General features: G+C 39.4%; 1 protein-coding gene across 8 annotated transcripts in view; it reads right to left on the minus strand.

Moving 5' to 3' along the window:
* The window catches only part of phf14 (PHD finger protein 14), a 144,934-nt gene that overhangs the window by 108,967 nt on the left and 11,139 nt on the right, over nucleotides 1-24,828 (minus strand). For all 8 annotated transcript variants that reach the window (XM_042228923.1, XM_042228921.1, XM_042228922.1 and 5 more), the window contains exons 5-7: nucleotides 3,995-4,154; nucleotides 3,132-3,243; nucleotides 2,001-2,138 (exon numbers count right to left, since the gene is read on the minus strand). In XM_042228923.1, the coding sequence (XP_042084857.1) occupies nucleotides 2,001-2,138; nucleotides 3,132-3,243; nucleotides 3,995-4,154 (410 nt within the window). The remainder of the gene's footprint in view (nucleotides 1-2,000; nucleotides 2,139-3,131; nucleotides 3,244-3,994; nucleotides 4,155-24,828) is intronic.

Here is a 24,828-nt window from a genome sequence, read left to right on the forward strand (position 1 = left end):
TTGCATATTTATGCAATTTAGACTATGCCATAACTATGCCACAACTTTTACCTTTACTCTTTCTTCTTGGAAGGCATTAATAGGGGTTCTGACAGCGTTTTATCTACTAGATGAAGTAGACAGTGTGTGTTCATGTGGATTATTTTTTTTGCATGTGGATCTGCGTGTCCACGTGAATGAGTGAGTTTGTGTTTGTAAGTATTTAAAGTATGAGTATGAGGAGTATGTGGCGTCTCCAATGAAGAAAAGCAAGTATATGAGCATCTGATGCAAAATCTTTGTGCTGCTAAAAACAAGAAGTTATGACTTAAAGTAGACATGATATTAGTATTAATTCAGTGTCAAACCATTTTCATGGGCTTGTGAAGAAAACTTGTATTTTTACTTTTAAGCATTAATCGTATTTATTTAAACATAATATATTATATTATTTCACTTTCAATCTGAAAAAATGTTGGAAGGTATCTTTGTGTAAAATAGGATGGTCAGCAAGCTGTATAATTTAAACACGGTCTCAGACCAAGTTAACAGTTCATCTGCATATTTTAATAAATAAACTTCTGTAGGCTTACTGTAGATTTTTCTCTGTGTACAACAAACAGCGGTGGATGGAGCAGCTACAAAATTACAGACATTAACCTTCAATGTAAAGGATCTAAAGTGTGGTTAAAGGGAAACCAAAGTTGTAGTCATTTTATCTGATGATTTTAATTTTATTTTAAATTGTCTCTAAATTGTAATTGTATTTATGATGTAATTTGGTTTTATGAAAATGTATGTTTTATTGTAATATGTATTTATTTAGATTGTTAGCCCAACAAGGGACAATTGTTGAAAATTAGCAGTAGCTATAAACCTAGGTGCATCAGTCTCATGTCTTGCACTTGAACTATGTTTAACTGCACTGTCCCTTTTAAATAAATAAATGAATTCAAAATTCAAAATTTGCTTTTCTTCACATCAGAGTTTGTTAATCAGGTGCTTTGATCAAGGACTCCTGCTCACTTTTGTCCCAGTAAAGGTTTAAATGGTGATCACAGGGAGGATTGCTGGAAACACATTTTTCTTTCATTCAACCTGAGCTCACATCTCTGTAATGGCTCCTCCTCTTTGCTGCGTGTAAACAGACTCCAGCTCCATGTTAAACTGCCAGAGTCATCATCACTGCTGCTGTTGTGTTATTAATGTTTTTGTTTAAAAAAACAAAACAAAAGAAAACTGCAGGCTGTGCGCGCTTAATGTTGTCAAACTTTTTATTCATGCACTGCTCCTAAATATGTTTGTATTGCAGATTTCGCAAATGTGGGTGAAGCACTTGCGTTTACATAGTTTAACACATCTGCACGCTGCAGAGCCGTGTGTTAAACGAAGCATCGAAGGCTGAATCGTTGCAGCCCCAGATGGATGGTTCAAACACAGGGCAAGAGGTTCAGTTTAGAGACCTCCAGGAATCAAGGAAACTTTATTTTATTTTTTCACTTTTTAGTGACATTTTGGTTTAGTTATGATAGTTTTTGCAGCAACAGGCATAGGTTGTGCAAACCCAAGACCAAACAGTTGTTTTTTGTTCTGCCAGTCACTACACATATGCTGCTTACAGTTTCAACAGCTAACACCGCTTTGTTTAACAGCTGACTGTTATTGAGCTGACAAATTTATAGCATCAAGTTCACTTCCTAGTTTTTTGTTTGTTGGTTTGTTTTAAGAGCTGCACAGCCAATAGTCATTACACAAAAAGTCATAATTCTTTGCTGAGCAGACTAATGTATTATTGAATTTAAAACATCCTTTTAACACTTCTGACATGACAACCACTGAAGCTAAATTAATAAACGTATTTGTACGGTGTAAATGACATATCAAGAATCAACTGTTACCAATCAACCACCCAAGTATTTAAATGGGAAATATCTGCATATTCATGGACTCTTCATTTCTCTGAGGGAAGAACGTTCACTAATAATGCTGGTTTTGTTAAGCTGCCAACAAGGTCGCCCTACCTCCTCCGCTGCAGCCTCAGACAGAAGCCCCTCCCTCTGTGCACAGGTGACGTGGAAGTAGGATCGGCACATTCCTGCATCACAGCTGATACACACACCAGTCCTGGCAAAACGGGCATCCTCACAGAAACTGCACTCCTGCTCATAACAAAAATAACACATAATATTTTTTCAAAAATGCCAGTATGCAACTGTTTCACTGTTAACCGGTTTTCATTTTGACTGATATTTTGGATTATCTACTGAAATTCTGACGCTTCCATGTGAATTTCTACTTAAGCTGCTTTCAGGTTTTACATGATAAATCAGCCTCACCTTAACGCTTGTATTTAGCACAATTACCTCGCTTATACATCAGTTCAGACTGACGAAACTTTAGCTGAAAAGCTCTAAAGCCGAATTTCTCAAACTTGTTCCTTGGAACTTTGCCCCCACTAAGTGCCTTCTCAACAGGTAACTTCAGCAACTTTAGGGGTGGAACGTGCCACTTTTAAATTGTGCCCCATTACTGATCATAATGATTACTGTAAGTAGAGCATTTCCGGTGTTTAATCAGTTTTGCTGCAAGAAAAATGTCTGAATACAGCCTCTAGTTCATGGGCGTCAAACTCAGCCCTCTCTGATCATAAGTGGGCGGGACCAGTGAAACTCTCCTTTCTGTCAATGTAAAGAAGTTACAAATTTAACTTTTTCTACATCATAAAGAAAAAGATGCTGTGACAAAAAAATTCGTCAGCATGATGCAAGATTACTGAAAAAGTTCTGGCAGCTCATTACAAAGACTGTCCAGTTTTTCTTTTTTTTCCTCAATGAAAATAAAATTGGGCTTCACTTTAGCCACCTCCTAATTTTAGAAATTCACTAATATCATTGAAATGCAGCCAGATGCTGCTCATTTTATATTTTCGCCCATTTCTTCATTTTTTCCCTGACAAGCTTGCGTTTAAATCTGGCTTGCAGGTCTCGCCGTGTAACTGCCTGTACCACTACACTTGCTGTCTTCCGAACGCCTGCCCCCCTCCTCCTTTCACCAATGGTACGACCCCAGTGTTTGCACGGATTGGCCTCATGGCCGATAAACGCTATTTACATTGAAATTCATCTTCATCAGTGAGCAAAAAGAGAACTTGCCTTGGCCCCATATTTTGAATAATTCATCTCTGTGAGTGTTACTGGTCGCAACTTATCAATGTCTCCAAATGCCACTCCAGGAACATAAAGGGCACAAACCACATGCACCCACCTGAAAACATCAAAGAATAAAAGCAAAATTGGTGAACAAATGGTACAAAGAATGGTAGAAAAATCCAGAATTGGAAATGGCTCAGAATCAAGTAGCATTTTAAACATTTCGACTCCTGGATGCTGATTTCACAAAAAGCTGTGAACTGATAAATCATGGCTATGGTTTATTTTTGCATTTAATGTAGAGAATTTGTGTAGACAATAAGATACTTAATATCATGAAACTAGTTTCTCAGATACTCAAAAAGAAATTGACTCAGATTTATGTAGGCCCAGACTCATGCTACAGTTTGGTGTGAGACAGTTTCAAATGTGGACTTTAGGCAAGAGAATCCAAAGTCCAATATAAAGATATCCATCTCTAGCAAGCAACCGCTTCACAGTTTAATTTGCTGTGTTTTTCATGCTCTACTGAAGTAGTAAATTCGTGTGCAGCCTGGCTGAGGAGCACTATCAGCGATAACGTGGCTGAAGTCTCCACGCTTCACATAACACAGTCTTTTCTCTCACTCTTTTTCTTCCTCTCTTTTCTCCTCCCTCCATTCCTCCAACAGTTCTATTTTCCTTCTTAATCAAACCTGCTTTTCTCCTCAGCACTGAATATATAACACAGTTCAGACAGTCTTTGGATCCCTGCAGCATTTTGAATAGCACAGATCATTAGCTGTTATTTGTTTCTGAACATGTTCCACTTGCTGTATCTTCTAAATGGCAACTGACCACCAGGTCATTGTGCCACTGTATCCCACCTCCCAGCATCCGTCTCTTTGAAGATGCCATCCTGGTTGGGGCATAGCTCACAGCTGGGAGTCACTCCATTCTTGCAGGCATCACAGAACCAAGGCTCTGTTGAATTCTCAGAGGCCGAGCTCATAATCGAGTCACTCTCGCCGTCCACACCGTAACACCCTGGAAGCAAAGACCAGTATTAACCTTACTGAACAGTCATCCCATTCAAATGAAAACTGCTCCTGTGAGCCACAGCATGCAAAACATGTGGTAGATGCGAAGCTGTGCCATAGAGGTTAGAGGTTAGGAGTAAAAAAAAAAAAAAAAAAAGATAATTTTGCATTACTCTGTAACATGGTCTGAGATCCACTGACACATCATTAGCATTTAATAATATAAACCTTAGGCTACACATTTACTCTAGCACAAATTCCTAACCTAATCAGGGCACAAAATATGTTTCTTTGAGAGAACCAAAACAAAGACAGCAAAGGTGAAACTGTGGACTAGTCCAAATAGCAGCTCACAGCTATCACTTCAGTGATTCTACTGTGGAAATTACCACAAGCAGAAATTAAGGCTACAACGTGACTGCTAATCACTGCTTTTGTTTCCTGATGAAAAATCAGTCCCTGGCTGGGCTTTGCATGCAGTCAGTTTTCACATCATACTGAGATTATCTATTTCCTTTATGTTAGCATTCTGTTTTTGCACATCCTTGTAGATTCAATTCTGATTTTTTTTTTTTTTTTTAAATGACAGGCTCAGTATGCACTTTACCGTCACATTCCTGACGCTTCCCACAGCAAAAAATAAAAGTAATGTCCTCAAAAGCTAGCTTGGCTATTTTCCTCCTCTGCAATGAGCTGAAGTCAGCGCAAGTGGAGCAAGTGCAGTACACTACTGCATTACAGAACAAGCTCCTTTGATTAAAGTAATGTATAACTCTAAAACACCTTACACCAAACACTGCCCATGTGACATATCTCTATGCCTTTTGCCTTTATTAAGACACAAATGTAAACAATGTAAAAAAGGGAAACTGGTTCACATGCCAACTAACAGAGGAGCTCCAAGGACACACTGACAACGTCTTTACTTGCTTCACTTTGGCAGAGCAGCTCCTCAGATTAGGGCTGTTCCATATAATGATATATATTGAATGACGATATAAAAACGTCTATTGTTTCCTATTACACTATCGTTTGTTTTGTGGTGTCGTAAAATAAACAGTTTACAACAATATTTTTTCATCGTTTTGATGGTCACTGTAGTGGCTATATTAATTTCTTAAAGTTCTCTCTTTCTCTTATATTTAAAATAACCACACTACTGACGGACAAGCGCCTGTTTTTACATGTTATCGTTAGCAACAATGACGGTAAAACCATCACGTGGCTCTGCTGTCCGCTTGTTTGTTTTCCATGTAAACCTTTCACAATAAAGCTCAAGATCCTGTTGAGACTTTTCAAAATAAACTGAATCACGTGAAAGAGTATGCAGAGAGTTTACAGATGAGAAAAAAGAGCCATCAGGTGCTTAAAAGTTAACCTTAGACTCAAACTTTGAAAGAAAATGGTGGCCGTCACAACTTATGACTAAAAATGTATAGTTTCATGCATTGGTTACACCAGCTGGAAAAACTTCACGCAAGTCAAGTTGCCCGAGATTCACAGAATTTACAGAAAAATATTACATTTTTGTGATTTATATCGTTGTCAGGACGATTAATGTCTTATACTGGGATATGAGATTTTTGTCATATCGCACAGCCCTACCTCAGATGATAACTGGCTCTGGTTGGCACAATCAGGGGAAACAACCCAGAGCTACCCGCAACCAACAAAATGAGAAGAAGATGCAAAAGGTGCTCCTGCTTCCTGGGAACTTCCAATGTTGTCATCCAACATGCCACAAGTTGCTTTATTCTGTTGTATGCTCTCATGTCCACTTCATCTATACTCCTCCAATCCTCACACATTCACCTCCCGTGCACATTTGTATAAGTGGACAGCAGCTAAAAGATCTCCTTTGTTATAAAAATGTCAATGGTAGATCTTAGCCTGCTAATGCAGGGAACTGCATATAGGGTATAATCGAAATTAAAAAAAAAAAAAAAACACATTGAAATTATGTAAACTGAAGTGAACTATGCTAACTAAGTGTGACGACAGTAATGAAGTAACTTTTGATACAGAGATAAGGAGAGAGAGCGCAACAAGAGAACAACAAGGTGTGACTCAAAATCAAATGTTTCGAGTTACATCGAGTAATTGGATGCCAACATCAGGTGATAGCCATGTCGTACTGGAAAGGCAGAGAGAAGAAGGGGACTATAAGACCCTTTGCAGATAATGATTAGTCGTTACTTCCTGAGGGTTTTGTCGAAGTGTGCAGAAGATTAGAAGACCCTGCATCACACAGTAGATTTCACAGCAAGAAACCCAGAGGATTTAGCCTTCTTTTTTGCAACCCACTATGGACCACAAATTGAATTGAATATTTACTATCCAATATGGTGCTCACTACATACTGGAAGGGAACTATCTAAGGAGTTCAACACTCCTCAAAAAGGATTTTATCCTGCGTGGCAAGGGGAAGAATTAATCAATGGTAAAGGTTTTTGCTCTCTTAAAAAATTAAAAATAAATCAAACTGACAGTAGATATTTAGCAACAGTTTTGATTATAGGGCCTGGGGAACATTACTGACAACAGGCAAGCTTGTAATCTGATTTTTTTTTTTTTTTAACTGTACTTGCCAATTACAACCTGAGAGATATGGTTTAAAATCAGGCAAATGCCAATGATGTCAACCGATTCTGATCTCTTTAAAAGAATATCATGAGACACTGTATCAAAGGCAGAGCTCAGATCATAGAGAAAGCATGGCTAACAGCCCAAAGTCAGTTGCCATTAGTGGATCATTTGTGATTTTGTCCTGGACTTCATCTGTAGTGTGAAGTGGCAGAACACCAGACTGAAATTGTTCAAATGAATGACTGTTATTAAGGTGTACAACAACATTTTTTCAAGAATTTTTGAAAGGTAAATTTGCAATTGAACTGTACTTATTGAGGTTCACCGGGTTTCTGAAGTGTTAGATTTATCTCAGCTGTTTTAAGAGGTAGAGGAAAAAACCCAGGGATCAGGGAAGAGTGAATAACCTCAGTTATTAAAGGAGAGAGAGAGAGGATAAACAGGATGTTGCCAGTCAGAGGTGGGTCAAGGCAACACATAGAAGGTTTAGATTTCTTTAAAATCATACAGTGTGCCATATGTGGAATTATCTAGAGCCAGCTGCTGACAGTTACTAACCTTAGTACTGAAAAAGGCTATAAAAATGTTCTAATGCTCAGTGCAGTAAACCTGAGGTGGAAAATTGTCAGGTGATTTAATGTAGAGAGTCCTTGTATTTCCTTCACCAGACCTCATTAGTACTGCATAATATTCATATTTGACTGCAGACAGAGCATCCCTATAATTCCACGTGTTGACGATGCATATCCTTATGGACAGCAAGACCAGTCTTTGTGCAAAGCCATTCCAAGCAATCTTTAGTTTTAAGTTTGCTTAAATCCAGAGTAAACCAAGGAGCAGAGTGAATGAAATAGACAGTCCAAGTTTTCAATGGAAAGTACTGAGTAGACTGTGTAGTCCATTATTGTAGTAAGACACCAGTTTATCAGGAGTAGATCAATTGTCTGTCAGTTCTACAGGAGAAGGCAGTTATGTCAATGTTTTTAATATTGCGATATGATAGAGCGAAAAGAGTTTGACTTAGATAATATTAAATGGACATCAAAAGATACCAGCTTGTGGCCAGATATGGAAAGATTAGATGCTATACGGTTCTGAGGAGTAACACTGCATACATCACATAATATCAAGAATACGGCCCTTAGAGTGAGACTGAAAAATCAATAAATTGTTGCAGGCCAAAGCTATTAACAGATGATGAATAATCTCTCATAAGAGTATTAGTGACAGTGTCTGGATGTATATTAAAATCACCCAGCAAACTAACATTGCAGGAGAAAAAACTTAGAAGCTGGATGAAGCCAAGCAAACACATTTTAATATTGTCCTCTTAATTTTCTGAGGCTGCCTAAACAATTACTTGGCTGATGTGGTTTCTATGGCTGCTATTACACCAGGCATACGTGCGCTTTACTACCAATGAGAACAGCAATCAGCACTCTCCCTCTGTCAGGGAGATAACACTCCAGCTCCTAATTCAGTCAAGCAGCCTTTGGGCTTTTTGAGCAATGGGAAAGACTCAAAAATCAAAAACTTAGTGTTCTGCATGCCACACTGGGGAGTCAGACAGCCCATAAAAAGCAAATACTGGGGTAGACAGAGTTGTTTATTCAGCTCTACACTGTTTGGTGGGCGCGCGTCCTTTTCTGATTGAGAGACCATTTGCTGTGTGCCATGGTGAATCACTAATTCTGAAATCTGCTCTTCAGAGGCTGCTGGGGCTCTAGTCTGAAATTTTAAAACAGGCCTCTGGTTTTTCCATGGAATCAACTCACTCGTGCAATTAAGGCACAACTGCAGCTTTTCCTTTTTAAAGAATAGGACAATCTGTTTTCACAATCTATTGTTACCCCTTAGCACCACTATTATGTATTCTACCTCAATTTTGCCCCCACAAGATGTACCAAGGGCAGGAGGCTTAAAAAAAAGGATCATCTAGGCAGTTCGTCTTTCCTTATTGAGCTCTGAAACTGGGGTTTGTGAACAACCACCGTGCTGGTTTAAATGATGAATAGTTGAACCGTGCCACAAATCTTTGGTGTTCCTTTTGAACTGAGATACAAAGCTCAGACCGTTTAGCCATGGGTTACTAGCTAATATGAGCTAAGCTGACAAAAAGTGATGACTACAAGATAGCTTCATAATCCCTGAAGGAAGATTATCCCTGTCAGAAATGGACTTTGCAGGAAAAAAAGGTAGAGTTGACTGAACCACCGAGAGAACTGCTCAACTATATTGACATTTTATGAAAAAATGCTTTGTTTATGTTCCACAAACACAAAATACATCAAAAGAAAGTGTACAAGGTTACAGAATAAAATATAAACTCATTTTCACGGGTATTGTGAAATGTATGTATTTTTTTATAACTTTCACTTAATTATACATTTTGCTTTTTACCAATAATAATGCTCATTTACGGTATACTGGAAATATTTTCTCCAACCCCATCTCTAGAAAAACTTGGAAAAGTACGTTCATTTTAAGTTCATAAGTTTGATAAATAGTTATTCGTGTGTTTTTATCACTGTAACATAACCATGTATGAAATTAAAATAAATCTCAGGACAAGAGGCATTTTTTTCATCAGCCAAACTTGATGAATGTACAGAGGTTTAGTGCCGTCCACTCCAGTAAAGGGGTCCCATATATACGGTCTGCTATCTGAAACTCTTTTACCCTGAAAAATGTACAATAATTAAAGTAGTAAAGTCTTAACTGCAGATACAACTCACCTTTCATCTCTGACCTAAAGCCCTTTGTTTTAATCTTAAAAAAATAGTTTGTGAGCTTTGAAATGAGTCAGTATGTTAAGAGTACTACACCTTTTTAGCAAGGGCGCATAGCATTCGTTCTTCAAGTATTTATTCTTGAATGCGCAGGTGTTTTGTTTTTCCCCTACTGATCCAGTATGAACTCAAAATCAAACTACATCATTATGTTTTTAGACACCAGTCAGACCACCACTAGACAGTGTGATTAGAAAGTATTGCTTTACATCATCACTATAAAAAACACCATTCAGAGAGCAAATATACAGTAGTTACGGCCTTTGTAGAGCCTGGTGTGATTTTCAATTTATATAGGTGTGTCCCTCCTTAGGCGTCACACCTTTTGTACAGCTGACCCTACCCAGCAATTAAGAGAATACTTAAGGCCCACCCCACCCCCACAACCCGAAATGGAGTAAACAGAAGAGAACAGATGGGTGGATTGAGAGAAAAAAATATTACCAGCCTTCCCACACATGTATCATTGAGTAGTGCTACTTTAATAACTGCTGATATTTCCTTAAGAGTCTGGAGAGTTTGGAGAGTAAGGCTTTTATGAATTTTTTGGAGTATAGGATAACAGATTTTAAGTTGTCAGTATTCAAGAAATTGAACTGTGAACTTTGATCCTAACCTTCATCCCAGAATATTTAGGGTGGAACTGGTGGAAAGAGGTAAAATGGTAGAGTTTGACCAGTTCAGAGAGTAGCTGGAGACTTCTCTCTAACCTTAAATGTTTGCGGCAAGGAAGAATGGGGTCCTGAAGGATTAATGGCAAACCATCTGCATAAGGGAGATATTTATGTTCTGTATTAGATAATGTCTTAAAGCAGGGGTCTCAAATTTGGCCCTTAAAGTGACTTTTTATGTTAGGGAGGATTTGTTTGTTGTTGAGTGCAATTTTTTAAATAAGTTTTTTAAAAAGCAAAACATTATTTAATATGAAGGCAACATGAGCAGAGAGTACAAACATGTTGAGGGACTTGTTGTGTTAGTTCAGTGAGTTCAACCCCCGCCCCCACCTCTACTGCAGAGCCCCTCTGCACAGAGTTGTGCGTCCACATTGAAAAGGCCGAAAACGCTTACGTTCCAGTACTGCGCATGCGTGAAACCAAGACGATTCGATCTGCCTCATTTCTGCCGCGGAAACTGAAACATCCCGGCAAAATGCCAAGGAAAGGCACAGAGGTTTTTAAATGGACTAACGATGAGGTGGCGTTGTTGCTGCGAGCAACACAAAAGTACAAAGTTGCAAAAGCGATTGAGAATTAAAGAAATTGAAGAAAAGCTATTTGGTGCATGTACAAACTGATATTAATCTTTAATATGGCTGAAATAATTGAGCGCCAACAAAACAACTGCTGTATAATGCCTTCCGCTATCTTAGGTTAATTGGTCACATGACTGCATCACATAACTAAAATGTGTCATCGTTTTCGAAAAGGGTTCTCTGTCCACACTGCAACGCGAAAACTGCGTTTTCAAATGTATACGCTTTGGAGAGCGTTTTCAAAACGCTGCGTTTTCAAAACGCTGCGTTTTCCTTGACCAAAAATGCTGTCTCAGTGTGGACGGAAGGCCAAAACGTTTTCAAATGAAAATGTATTAGTGTGGACATGGCCGAAGTTTCGCTCCAGGAAGGCAGCAGGCCCAGACAAGGTGTGTCCTAGGCTGTTAAAGGCTTGTGCTGCTGAACTAGGGGAGCCGCTACAACAAACCTTTAACCTCAGTCTATGACTGGGGAGAGTGCCCACCCTCTGGAAGACATGCTGCATCATTCCGGTCCCCAAAAAGAACCGGGCCAATGAGCTAAATGACTTTCGACCGGTGGCACCGACGTCACATCTTATGAAGACTCTAGAGCAGCCCTTTCTCAACCTCCTCCAGCCCCAGGTACAACATATCCTGGACCCACTACAGTTCGCCTAACAAGGCAGATGTCGGTGTGGAGGATGCTATTCTGTACCTCCTACACAGAGCTCACTCGCACCAGGATAAGGCACGGTAAGGATCCTGTTCCTCGACTTTTCTAGTGCCTATTATACAATCCAGCCCCGTCTGCTCCAGGAAAAACTCAACAGACGTCAGGCTGAAGGACATCACGTCTGACACTGTGGTCAGCACCACAATAACTGTGCTGTCCCCCCTTCTCTTCACCCTGTACACCTCTGACTTGAGCTATAACTCTGAATCACGCCATATTCAGACATTTGCGGATGATACAGCCATCATGGGGTGTATCTGGGATGGTCAGGAAGAGGAGTACAGGAGTCTGGTGAGGAACTTTGTTACATGGAGTCACAGAAACCACCTGCAGCTCAACACATTGAAGACCAAGGAACTGGTTGTGGACTTCGGAAGGTCCAGACCAGGTGCAGTGCCAGTTAAGGAGGTGGTCAACATGTACAAGTACCTCGGACTGTGGGTGGACTGGTCATGCACCTGTATAAAAAAAAAAGCCAAAGCAGACTATTTCATCAGGAGGCTGTGGTCTTTCAACATCTGCAGGAAACTCCTGTGGATGTTCTACTAGTCGGTGGTTGCCGGTGTACCTTTCTATGCTGTGTTGTGTAGAGGGAGCAGAACAGCAAAGGAGGACTCATCCAGGCTGGAAAAACTAATCAGGAAGCCTGGCTCTGTGGCCGGCATGAAGCTGGACATTCTGGTGACAGTGGCAGAGAAGACGACACTAAAGAAACTGCTGGACATTATGGACGATGCTGAACATCCTCCGCATGTGGTCATAAATAATCAAAGGAGTCTACTCAGAGACAGGTTGCTTCTCCCCAAGTCTAAGCCCAACCTAAGACTTATTCTTGATGATCTGGATGGTGCAACCTTCAATTATCGCAAAGACCACACACTTCCATGTACTGTTTTAAACGTACAGTGACACGATGTTATTAGGAGAAACGGCAGATCGATCTATTATGGGGTTCAGTACAGCAACAGTCATCACCCATTTTGAGTTCTGAGCTTAGCAGATTGTTAATGTAACAGATGCAAAGATTAGACTTTGTGAAGAAATGATACAACATCTTTATTAGAGCCATAAAAATAAACAATATTTAAGAAAATACTTTTCAAATAAGATAAACAGTCTTTTGGAATCAGAAATTGTGTGACTGCAAGCAATCACAAGTATTCACAAGTATTTGAAATGCCCAACTTCTTTCTACAATTAAGTTCAATATTTTAACAGTCTGGAAAGATGAACACCATATCTGTCCTTCCAGATGACGATAAGAACTGGCTGCAAGGGCTGCCATGTCCTCTTCTTTATCAACCTCTATTGCAAACCACTTAAGCTTCCCTTCTGTGTCCTTTTTTGGAGATTAAACATGTCCCAGAGAAGGAAAATATCAACCAGGAATATGAACAAGATAAATTTAAGACCAGCTCTTAATATCTTGTGTCTGCCTATGCCTATGGAGAATTGGTGATCAGCACTTTTCTTATCCTTCACTACTCTGTGTTTGTGTTGGTAAAGAGTGTGACTGTCCAAGATGGTAGAACAGGTCTTGCTTTTACCTCAAAGGTTTTTGGTGTTTCAAGGTTAAAGGTTAACTCAGCCCATTTGAGTGACTGTCCTGACAACAAAAGTTGCACTTTTTAAATCCAGCAGGCATGTCATTGCCAGGATAATGGATCAAATAACCTGTGTACATGTGAGTGCCCAAGACTAACAAACCAACTTAGAGAAGTAAAAAAAAAATGCTTTATAGCACCATTGAAAGCTTTATAACTACACGTTTATCTTAAAATGAGCTCTGCTTGCTCCCTTTAAATCTTCCTTTAAAGCACAACAAGAGGGGAAATAATTGAATGAGAGTGTATGCATGGCCACCCTTAATTGTGTATTTCTCCGAGAACTCCAATTCAAAAGAGATGACTCACTAAGTCATTGATTTTGCTTCCAAGCGGTTGCACTCACTCAGCTGAAGAAGCTGGACAGAAGTTTACTCCCTCCTTGTCCTTTGTTACAGTTCAAGATTCAATAATACAACAACGATATAAGATCAAAGAGCAGATAGATGCCTGAATAGGGTTTTTTTTATGTTACCACATCGTATTTACATAAATAAATACCTCCCTACACTGCTATTTCTCAAATAACCATTACAGTAAAAAGCAAATCAGTATTGAACACATCCCCAGTTGTCGAACTAACTACATTTCTAAAGGTTTTTCCCTGTGTCATTTCTCATTATTACACATCATTTATGGACTTTGTGTATTGATTTCTTTGCATGTGTGGATTGCATGGGTTGTTACCAACATTTGGTGAGAATGTCATATCATTAAAGTGCTTTGAGTGCTCCAGGAGAGTAAAAAACACTACATAAGAATCAGTCCATTTACCATGTCAGTAGCACCTTCAGTAATACATTTACTTGATTTACTATGATTCCTCCATAACAATGCGAGAAAGTGTTTAAGTCATACAGGAAACAATTATGTCAAATTGTTGCTGCTAAAGGTGGTGCTACAAGCTACTGAATCACAGGGAGTACTTGTGAGCAGTGCATGATAAATGCACTGCTCACCTATTTTGGCACTGATTGGCTTATGGGTTTTTTTTTATAAACATTGACATGATGTAATATCCCATGTACCGTTGCTTATCTCAGATTGTATTTACCTCATTTTAAGACCTGGTATATCCTGCCATGCAAAACTGAACTGAACAGAAGATGTACTTCCTTTTTATTATGACTGTGTATACAAAGCAAAGCAGCAGAGGAGACAAGCATTTGCTTCCTATAACAAGGGCTTTAACTCACATACCCATCAGAGTAGCATCGGTATCAAATGACCTATTAAACATGACATTGCAGCATTGCGCCCTTGCAATCTCCCCATTTCAATGTGTAGTGAAAGTGTAGACTTCAAACTACATACCTGTTTTTTTAAATTGTGTTGACAGGCCGACTAAAACCAGACTTTTATTATCTAAATACAGTCATCATTTTGGCACAGGAAGAATGGGTAAAAACAGGATTTTGTAATGGAAACGTTTGTGATCAGAAAGACCTTGACTCAATAGGTCTGATGACCAAAAATTATTTAAATGAAGCAGAATTATGTAGGAGCAGCAGTCTTCTTTCTTTGTAGGTTGACATTCACTGAACAGAATATGGTTAAATGGTATTAAAGTCAAGTGGTTATTAGGGCTGCCACAAACGATTATTTTGATAGTCGACTAGTCACCGATTATTTTTGCAATTAGTCGACTAATCAGATCATCATCCATTGAACGTAAAACATACAGCTTATTGCACAGCCTTTAAAGGTAGTGGCATCCAGAGGCTAGATTCCATATTTGTAAGACTTTTTATGGCCGAGCACAATAACCTCAGTTTTATCTGAATTTAGAAGCAGAAAATTGGAGGTCATCTACCTACCTTTGAGACATTCCTGCAGTTTAGTTTAACTAAATAGTGTGTGTTATCTGTTTTGGATAGATAAAGTTGAGTATCACCTGTATAACAGCAACAATGTATTCTATGCCTTCTAATGATACAACCTAAGGAAAGGATGTATAATGTAAAAATAATTGGTGCTAGCACAGAACCTTGTGGAACTCCATAATTAACCTTAGTGTGTGAAGAGGACTCTCCATCTGTTAGACAGATATGTTTCAAAACACTGCAGCGTACCTATAATACCTATAGCATGCTGTAATCGCTGTAATAATATATTATGGTCAGCAGTACAGAATGCTGCACTTTACATATGGGCACATAACCACCTGCTAGCATCTCCTTTTCATAGCCCAATTTTATTTGAAATACTATCAAATAAAATATTATCACTTTTATGCTTTATAATGATCATTATGCAATAAAGTAAAAACAATTTTGCATGGTTAAACATGCAAAGCTTATCTGCTTTTTATAGTTTTTTTCTTCTCAGCTGTGTTTTTCTGCTCATGACATCTTACTCAAATGTTGCATTCTTGTCTGTTGGTTTCTGGGACTCCCCCATGTAGTGGACCGCAGTTTAAAGCGACGGCAGGTAAAACCACTTGCTGCCTCTCTGCTTGATGCCTTGGATTATGACAGTTCAGATGACAGTGACTTTCAAGTAGGAGATGCTTCAGGTAAGTATGGCCTTTGTGATGTCTAACAGTATTAAATACATGCATAGTTTTTTATTGTTCAGAAATGAACAGTCCAAATGGCTTGAGACTAATAAGCTTTTGGCTGGCTAACTTAAATGCAAAACTGTTTTATTTAATTTAATTTAATTATTTATTTATTTCTTTTTTAGAAAAGTTGAAATGCTGCGCAAAATTTAATAAAAATGCTATGACTTTACAGTATTAGAAAATAAAAGAAAATAATTTAACTCCAATATTTCATTTACATAAAACAACATATGAAATGATGAATTTTAATTTTCTTATGCACAAGTCACTAATTTTGGAATGAAACTTTCCGGTGTAATTTTCTTTTTATGAATTTCGTCATCTGTGGTTCATAATAATCCTAAATTTCAAAAATCTGAAAAATATCACATTAGGCTTTCTTCTGATGATTTTCTGAAATTTTCTATAGGGTTATTTTCGGGGCTTTGAGCGGACCATTCACAGACTTTATTGTACCCTGCTACATCGATTTCAAAACTAGTTTGGATGTGTGTTTGGAATAACTTTCCTGCTGGATAAAGCCGTTGCATCTCAGTTTTAACTGTTAAGCTTTTGATTTTAGATGAAGTTGAGGAATTTGGAGGAAGTCAATTCCTCCAAATCTTTCTATACTAGAGGATGATGCCCATGTGAGCAGCTGCACATTTTAGGCAAGGCAAGTTTATTTGTATAGCACAATTCAACAACAAGGTGATTCAAAGTGCTTTACAGAGACATTAGAAACAAAAACAAATAAAAAGCATGATTTAAAATTGATTAAAACAAGCAAACAAACAAACTAGTTAACAAACAAACAAACAAAACAGTATATAAAATCAAAACAGATAAAATCAGAACAGTAGATAAAATCAGTAGTTAAATGTAAGTTTTGAAATTTAAGCTTAAAAGTGTGGATTTGGTGCTTTATTCAAATGCAGCTGAGAACAGGTGAGTCTTCAACCTGGATTTAAATAAACTGAGTGTTTCAGCTGATCTGAGGCTTTCTGGGAGTTTGTTCCAGATATAAGGAGCATAAAAGCTGAATGCAGCTTCTCCGTGTCTGGTTCTGACTCTGGGAACTGATAAAAGACCGGATCCAGATGACCTGAGGGATCTGGAAGGTTCATACTGGGTCAGGAGGTCACTGATGTATTTTGGTCCTAAACCATTCAGAGCTTTATAGACCAGCATCAGAACTTTAAAGTCTATCCTCTGACGGACAGGCAGCCAGTGTAAAGACCTCAGAGCTGGACTGATGTGGTCCACTTTTTTGGTCTTAGTGAGGACTCGAGCAGCAGAGTTCTGAATGAGCTGTAGTTGTCTGACTGATTTTTTAGGTAGACCTGTAAAGATGCTGTTACAGTAATCAAGCCTACTAAAGATGAATGCATGGACTAGTTTTTCCAGGTCCTGTTGAGACATCAGATCTTTTATCCTTGAAATATTCTTGAGGTGATAGTAAGCTGACTTTGTTATTGTCTTAATGTGTTTTTCTAAGTTTAGGTCTGCATCCATCACTACACCCAAATTTCTCGCCTGGTTTGTGGTTTTTAGATGTATAGATTGAAGTTCTCTGGTGACCTGTAATCGTTTTTCTTTGGCGCCAAAGACTATTACCTCAGTTTTGTTTTTGTTTAGCTGGAGAAAATTGTGGCACAACCAGTCATTAATTTCCTCAATGCATTTACCAAGAGCCTGTACAGGGCCTCGGTCTCCTGGTGACATTGTGATATATATTTGTGTGTCATCTGCATAGCTGTGGTAGTTTATTTTGTTGTTCTTTATAATCTGTGCCAGTGGGAGCATGTAAATGTTAAACAGAAGGGGTCCCAAGATGGAACCTTGGGGAACTCCACATGTGATACTTGTCTGCTCAGATGTGAAGTTACCTATTGATACAAAGTATTTCCTGTTTTCTAAGTATGTTTTGAACCAGTTTAGTACAGTTCCTGAAAGACCTGCCCAGTTCTCCAGTCGTTTGAGTAATATGTTGTGGTCAACTGTATCAAATGCTGCACTGAGATCCAATTTTAGTCAAGCTTTAGATGCTGATTTTGAAGCAGGGACTTCTTTCTTGATTTGCACAGTCTCAGCCCACTGCCACATAAAACTTCAATGTGGGCAGAGACTGTGAAGGTAATTATGTCGCAATATGTGAGAGCTTGTAGAATTAAAACATGTTCTTTTAAAAGAGAAGACGTTTTCTTCTGACAACCCTTCCAGACAACTCACACTGATTTTAGTCTTTTTCTAGCTGTACTGTCGTGAACTTTAAAATTTCACACCCTAACTCTGGTGCCTGTGGAGTTTGAGATATAGGTTTTGGGTGTTTTGCAGTTTCTCTTGAGCATTGCCTGGTCTGATCTTGAGGTGAATTTGGCATGTCGTTTGTGAGAAGATTGTGGCATTGTGTTAACAGATACCTAAATGCTCCAGAGGTAGTCACCCTTGCTGATGATCAGTTAATTAATTTCATTAGTAGCACCTGGCTGCTACTTAACCTCTTAATTCCTGTGGAAACAGTAAGGGTGTACTTAGTTTTTTGTTTTTTTGTAGAATTTAACAGAGTCCTGTGAAATCAAATGACCCCTATGAGCAAGCGCTTTGGTGACAGTGGGAAGGAAAAACTCCCTTTTAACAGGAAGAAGCCTCCAGTAGAACCAGGCTCGGGGAGGGTGGGCATCTGCCGTGACCTGTTGGGCATTATAAAAGAAATACATCAAAGGAGGCCCTAACCACAGAAGTCAAAACAAACACTGAGGAGGTGTATACATATGAAGTTGAGAAATTTGTGTTTGTTTGATTATTTCTGTGCTGTGAGAATGCTTCTTGACAGTAAATGTTATTCCATTTGAAAGCCTGTTTATTTACATGTTGCCTGTTTTCTAAAGAAAATGAAGTTGTGGGTCCCAAATTTCTTTACTTTTTGCTATTAAGTTCACTAATGCCAGTTTGACTGTAAACAGACCCCCTCCTCCACATTGTGGGTTCTGCTGGAGAAACACCCAGACATTTCAGTGATCTCACAGACACTTTCTTCTCTGTTGTGACAGGGTCAGAGGGCACAGGCAATGGCAGTGATGAAGAAGGGTCCAAAGTGAGTGCAGGCGGTTCAGAAAGTGATTCAGATAATGCTGCTTCAGCAGATGATGGCATAGATGAGGAGGAGACCAAAGACCTGGCTGCTGAGGAGAACTTGACTGAGGATGAGGAGAAGAGCAAACGGCAGCAATCGTCAGACAGTTCCACCAAAGACACTCCCACTGTCATCGCACCCAAAGGCAGACGCAAGACCAAGAAAATTTCAGAGCCTGCTGAAGCTGCTGAAACTGGATCTTCCTTAGTGTCTGCATCCAACAATGTAAATGCTGAAGAGTCTCAAGCTGAGCCCAAGAAATGGAATTTCCGCAGGAACCGCCCACTTCTGGACTTTACCACCATGGAAGACCTGAACGAGATGGACGACTACGATAGTGAAGATGATAATGACTGGAGACCCACAGCAGGAAAGAAGAAAGGCAAAGCAAACTCTCAGAAAGGAGGCACAGATGAAGAGGGTGGTGAAAGTGCTAGTGATGACGATGACAACGATGACGATGATGACGACGACGATGATGATGATGACGAAGATGGCGACGGCAATGATGATGATGATGACAAGGAAGATGGTGAGGACAACATTAATAGTAGCAGTGATAGTGACAAAGAAGCGAAGAAGTCCAAAAAGAAGACGAAGAGCAGCAGTGCTTTTGATGAAGAACTGACCAATGATAGCATGTCCCAGGGAAAGGGCAGCGAGGTGAGTACAAGATCAGACACATTTCAAAAAGCAGTTCAAACCAAATAAACATTGTTAATAATAATAACTAATAAAATGTTTTTGATGAACACCATTGTTGAATGGCCACCCTTAATTACAGGATGAACACTCCCTTCTCTGTTGGTGGAACAATGCGTCATGTCAACCAATCAAAAAATTATATTGTAACGTGGCATTTGATTGCTTAGGAAGAGGGGGAAGTTTTGCACGTGTGTAGTGTTGTGTAGTAGTGTAGTTATTGGCTTTGTTTTGTGTGTCAAAACAATGACTCCACTACTGAATGTCACAGATGGTAGCCAAAAAGCCACCAAAGGTAGATGTAATGATGCAATGTCAACGCTGTCTCCGGGTCTAAAACAGGAGGAGTGACACCATCTGTTGTCAGGCCCGTGATGTGCTACCCTGTCTTGGTGTGGACAGAAACTATTTTTTTGAGTGGCAAAAATAATTTGTGTGGCATCATTTTGTGGCACCTGTTTTGTAAATAGTTTTAAATGGTTGTGGAAAAAAACCAAACAACAACCCAAAAAAAACCTAAAGCATGGCAGCATTTCTAGGTAAATATTATGTATAACTTTATTGTTTGCAAAATTTGTGCTTAAGTTTTAAAAATTTACAATTTATATATCAAGTTAGGAAAATAAATTGTGTTGTGGTTTTTATTAGTCTAAAATCGAACTACTCAGATTTTACGATTGGTTTTGTTTTTATGTGAGTTTAGGTCAATTGTGTTTGTCAAAATAAAGAAAATAACTGTAAATTCAGACATGGTTGTGCTGAAAAGCATAATACCCGTGTTTAAAGGTGAAATAAAAAGATAAAAGTCAAAAATGGCCAACTACACCCGGAGCTCAGAGGATTAATGTGGAGATGGAGCCCACCTACACACACACCACAAAGAGCAAAGAGGCAGAGTCATTATGAAACGCTGAGCTCAGGTTGAGTGAAGGAAAACACAGTTCTAGCATCCAAAACATTCTTGTAATTACTATTAAAACCTTTACTGGGTAAAAAAAAAACAAACCCAAAAAGAGTGGGAGGCGTTGAACAAAACACCCGATCAACAAACTCTGACATGAGGAAAAAGCGAACAAATCATTAAAAATATTGGCCTATCAACACAATTTAAAACTATTGCAACATCTTGTTTTTAGCAACACAAAAGCTTTGCATCAAAGTACAGGGCAAACTAGGATGCTGATACTGTATGCTGGCCTCTTTTCATTGCAGTCACATGCAGACAAACATGTACAAAAGCTCATAACCATGAACACACCAAATCTGAGTAGAGCCGCTGCTCCTCCACATCGAAAGGAGCCAGCTGAGGTGGTTACGGGCATCTGACAAGGATGCCCCCTGGGCGCCTCCTGGGTGAGGTGTTCCGGGCATGTCCCACCGGGAGGAGGCCCCGGGGCAGACCCAGGACACGCTGGAGAGATTATATCTCTCGGCTGGCCTGGGAACGCCTTGGTGTTCCCCCGGATAAGCTGGAGGAGGTGGCTGGGGAGAGGGAGGTCTGGGCTTCTCTGCTTAGGCTGCTGCCCCCGCACCCGGCCCCGGATAAAGCGGAAGAAGATGGATGGATGGTTGAACTCTTGTTAATAACAACATGTAATTTTTATTGTTCATTTATTAAAATTCTTTTTACATTCAATCAATTTTATTTATACAGCACCAAATCAACAACACATCAAGGCTGCTTTATATTGTAAGGTAGACCCTTCAATAATACAGAGAAAAACCCATCACAATCACATGACCCCCTATGAGCAGCACTTTGGTGACAGGGAAGGAAAAACTCCCTTTTAAGCAGGAAGAAACCGATCCGGCAGAACCAGGCTCTAGGGAGGGAGGGATCAGTCACGTGGACTGTTAATGAGAGACAGAGGTCTATTAACACATATTGAGTGAGAAAGGTGACTGAAAAAGAAAATACTAAATGCATCATGGGAATCTGTTTTCTTCTTCTCTTATATGCTGGTTTAGTGTTTTATCTATTAAGAATAGAAACTTTTCAGGAGTGTTGTTGACGCCTGCTCCAAAATCAGAGATAATCTAAAATAAAATAACCATTTATTAATATCCGTAATATCTAAGAGCTTAATACCATAAGTTTGTTTCAGCTTATTTGCAGCTGAACTAAATTTAAGGCAGCTGGCTTTTACATTGGCACCTTTGCTTGGTGCTCCATAATACCAAAGTATAACACGAGTCATAGAATGCCTGCAATCCAATGAGAGGTTTTGATGTCATCATAGTAAATTCAAGAGAATCAACTTCAACCGTTTCCATGAATGTCAGTCATTGGGTTTGTGACTCTGACTCTGCTCCCTGATTCCCCAGGGTGCTTTGCTGGATCGGTCCCAGACCTGGAGCACACAACACATTCTCATCTGCTGCGTTTGTCTGGGAGACAACAGCGAGGATGCAGATGAAATAATTCAGTGTGACAACTGTGGGGTGACCGTCCATGAAGGTAAGGTAGAGTTATTTCAGTATAGTGTGCATGTGCATGCATGTATGTAGGATGGTGGTGCGGTGGTTAGCACTGCTGCCTCACAGCAAGAAGTTCAAATTCACCATCTGACCAAGGTCTTTCTTCTATTTGGAATTTGCATGTTCTCTTTGTGTTTGCATGGGTTCTGTCCAGGTACTCCGGTTTCCTCCTACAATCCAAAGACATGCAGTTAGTGGGGTTAGGTTAATTGGTAAGCTAGGTAGCTATATACTCTTTAAATACTCTTTAGCGTATTACCAGGTATAATCGTAGTAGTAAAAAATAATAATATTAATGAGCTATGAAAGACTTCCTGTAGCAGTTATTAGGGCAGAAGAGATGAATAAGGCAGTTGGTGGATAGAGAGATGAATGCTTTCTCTATTAGCCTTCTTCCACTACTACAGACTCGCCTCTGTTTTAGTTGTTTTCCATAACAGTCAAGTATAGGGATGGGTATCGTTTAGGTTTTATCCAATACCGGTGCCAAACCGGTACTTTTGAAACGGTGCCGGTGCTCGAACCGGTGCTTAAAGAATGGAGAACACAAACTTTGTCCAAAAACCTCTTATGTTTTTATTTTTAGAGTCTCTTTTTTTCTGCAAAATGATAACCAAGTTAGCCTTTTCTGTTGATACAACATACCTCCTTTGGTTGGAACCGGTGCTTAAACAATGGAAAACACAAACTTTGTCTAACCTCTCATGTTTAGCTGTTTTTTTGTTTTTTTTTTGTAAAAAGATAACAATGTTAGCCTTTTCTGCGCTATAGGGCTATATGGTATCACTCTATCAAACAAGAAGACAGCCGCATGTAACTATGACGGTGTTTGCTAGTTCACCTTACATGCATTAATGTAATAACGTGGTTAGCCTACTCAACGTAAATTACACACGAACAACATTAAGCTACTCACGCAGAGAAGAACGGCTGCTGCTGCATCATCATCCTCATCATTTCTGCTACACTGGCAGGGCTAGGGGCCAGGACTCTCCTCTTCGGGTTTTTGGGGGATGTTGCTAACTCCGGGTTCCGATAACAGGCACCACACCCGCAGTAGATGTGCTCGGTGTGAGGTCTCGCAGCAAGCTATCAAATACGGTGCATTTCTCGGCTTTTAAAAAACGCTATGCGTCGCCAGGTGTTTCATCAGATTCGAGGTGTTACCTCCTTTGCACAGTATCACCTTAAAGCACTTGTTGCAGGCTGCTGAGTTTGCATCTTTTGCTGTGAAGTACAGCCAGACTTTTGACCGCTTCGCCTTGGGCATTTTTAATCTGTAGCTCTGCTCTAAAAGAACGTACGTACCTGGGCCCGCCTACTATCCTTGGAAAGGTAAAATGATTGGCTAGAATCCAAAGTGTATGACATCTCAGAAAAAAAAGCAGAAAAAAGCACCAAAATTGTGCGCTGCTTTTGGTCGGTTACTACCCATCTAGTCAGACACCTATGTGCCAAATGGCAGATAGTAGCACCAGCCCTAGTAGGTACTTGATTATCCATATACGCTCATCGGCTACTTCATAAGTTACACCTTACTAGTACCAAATTTAGAACTTGTTTGGCTTTCAGAATGTGGAATGTATTTTTTTTTTATTTATTTTTTTTTTAGAAAAAGAAAATTTGTATCAAAAATATTTTAAATAAAAGTTCATTTTCAAAAAACCAGTAGATTGAGACTAAGGCTTTGAAGTCTTCCTGGCAGTCTGCTGTGACCTCTAGCATCAGCAAGACATTTTCACCCAGAGAGCTTCTGATCAGTGGATATTTTCTCTTTTTAGGAACATGCTCTGTAAACCAAAGAGATGGTTGTAAGAAAATCCCAGTATTTCAGCTGTTTTACTCAGACCAGCACCTCTGGGACCAGCAACCATTCAAAGTAAACTTAAATAACCATTCTTCCCAATTAACATCAGTATGTCCCATTGCTAGGTTTGCTTAGTCTACCAGCATATTGTCAATAGCAAGGATGAACTTCCAAGGGTCTTGTGCTCACCTCAGTGTTGTGAAGCCCAACAGTAGGCTGTAATGGAGTAAACTGATATATAACCACTAGGGCTGCCACGATTAGTCGACTAGTCACGATTACGTCGACTATAAAATCGTCGACGACTGATTTAATAGTCGACGGTCGTTTGAAGCTTTGTAAGATCACAAAAGACGCAGGAATGATAGCTAGGATTTAAGAGTGTAATAACGGACTGAAACAGAAGATGGCAGCACTGCATGTACAAGGATGCCAGCTGCCGTTAAACCCCGAAGAAGAAGAAGCTGTGTCCCAGAATTCATAGCGCGGCCCAGCTCAGTTTCCAACAATGGCGGCAGCTAGTTAGTTTTAATATTACTCTTATTATTCTTTCTGGGTCACAAAATAAACGTTTAACATATTTTCAGGCGAGAATGTAGCTGTGTAAACCTCAAATATCTGCTCAGTTTATCAGACACCACATATTTTCAAAAGCGCTCCGACGTTTTCGGAGACGTCTGTTACCCACTAGCTCGATAGCTAGCCGGGGGCAGGCTCACTAGAGCCGTGAGAACACCGGACTCCCGGCAAATCGTTTTCAAACCCACCGCCGTCTTTCGCTACTCAGGTTAAACATGATATATAAGTCACTTAGATAACTTAAAAATGTTATTGCTTTTTGCTTTTTTTTTAGTATTTTATTTGTTCCTGAGTAAATCGGTTTGGCTGAGATTAAAGTTATAGTTTTTACACAGCTGAATAAACGTCAAGCAAGATTAAACTCCACGAAACAATCTGCAAATTGTCATTAAAATTTAATAAACTTCATCTTGTCTTTATTTTTAGTTAGCACATACCTTAAACACTTAAAGCTGTAAGCTAATGATAGTTATATAAGAGCAGATGCTGCTG

The sequence above is a fragment of the Haplochromis burtoni genome, unplaced genomic scaffold (genome assembly GCF_018398535.1).
Source record: "Haplochromis burtoni strain Fernald_Lab_line unplaced genomic scaffold, NCSU_Asbu1 Contig_366, whole genome shotgun sequence".
Taxonomy (NCBI): Eukaryota; Metazoa; Chordata; class Actinopteri; order Cichliformes; family Cichlidae; genus Haplochromis; species Haplochromis burtoni.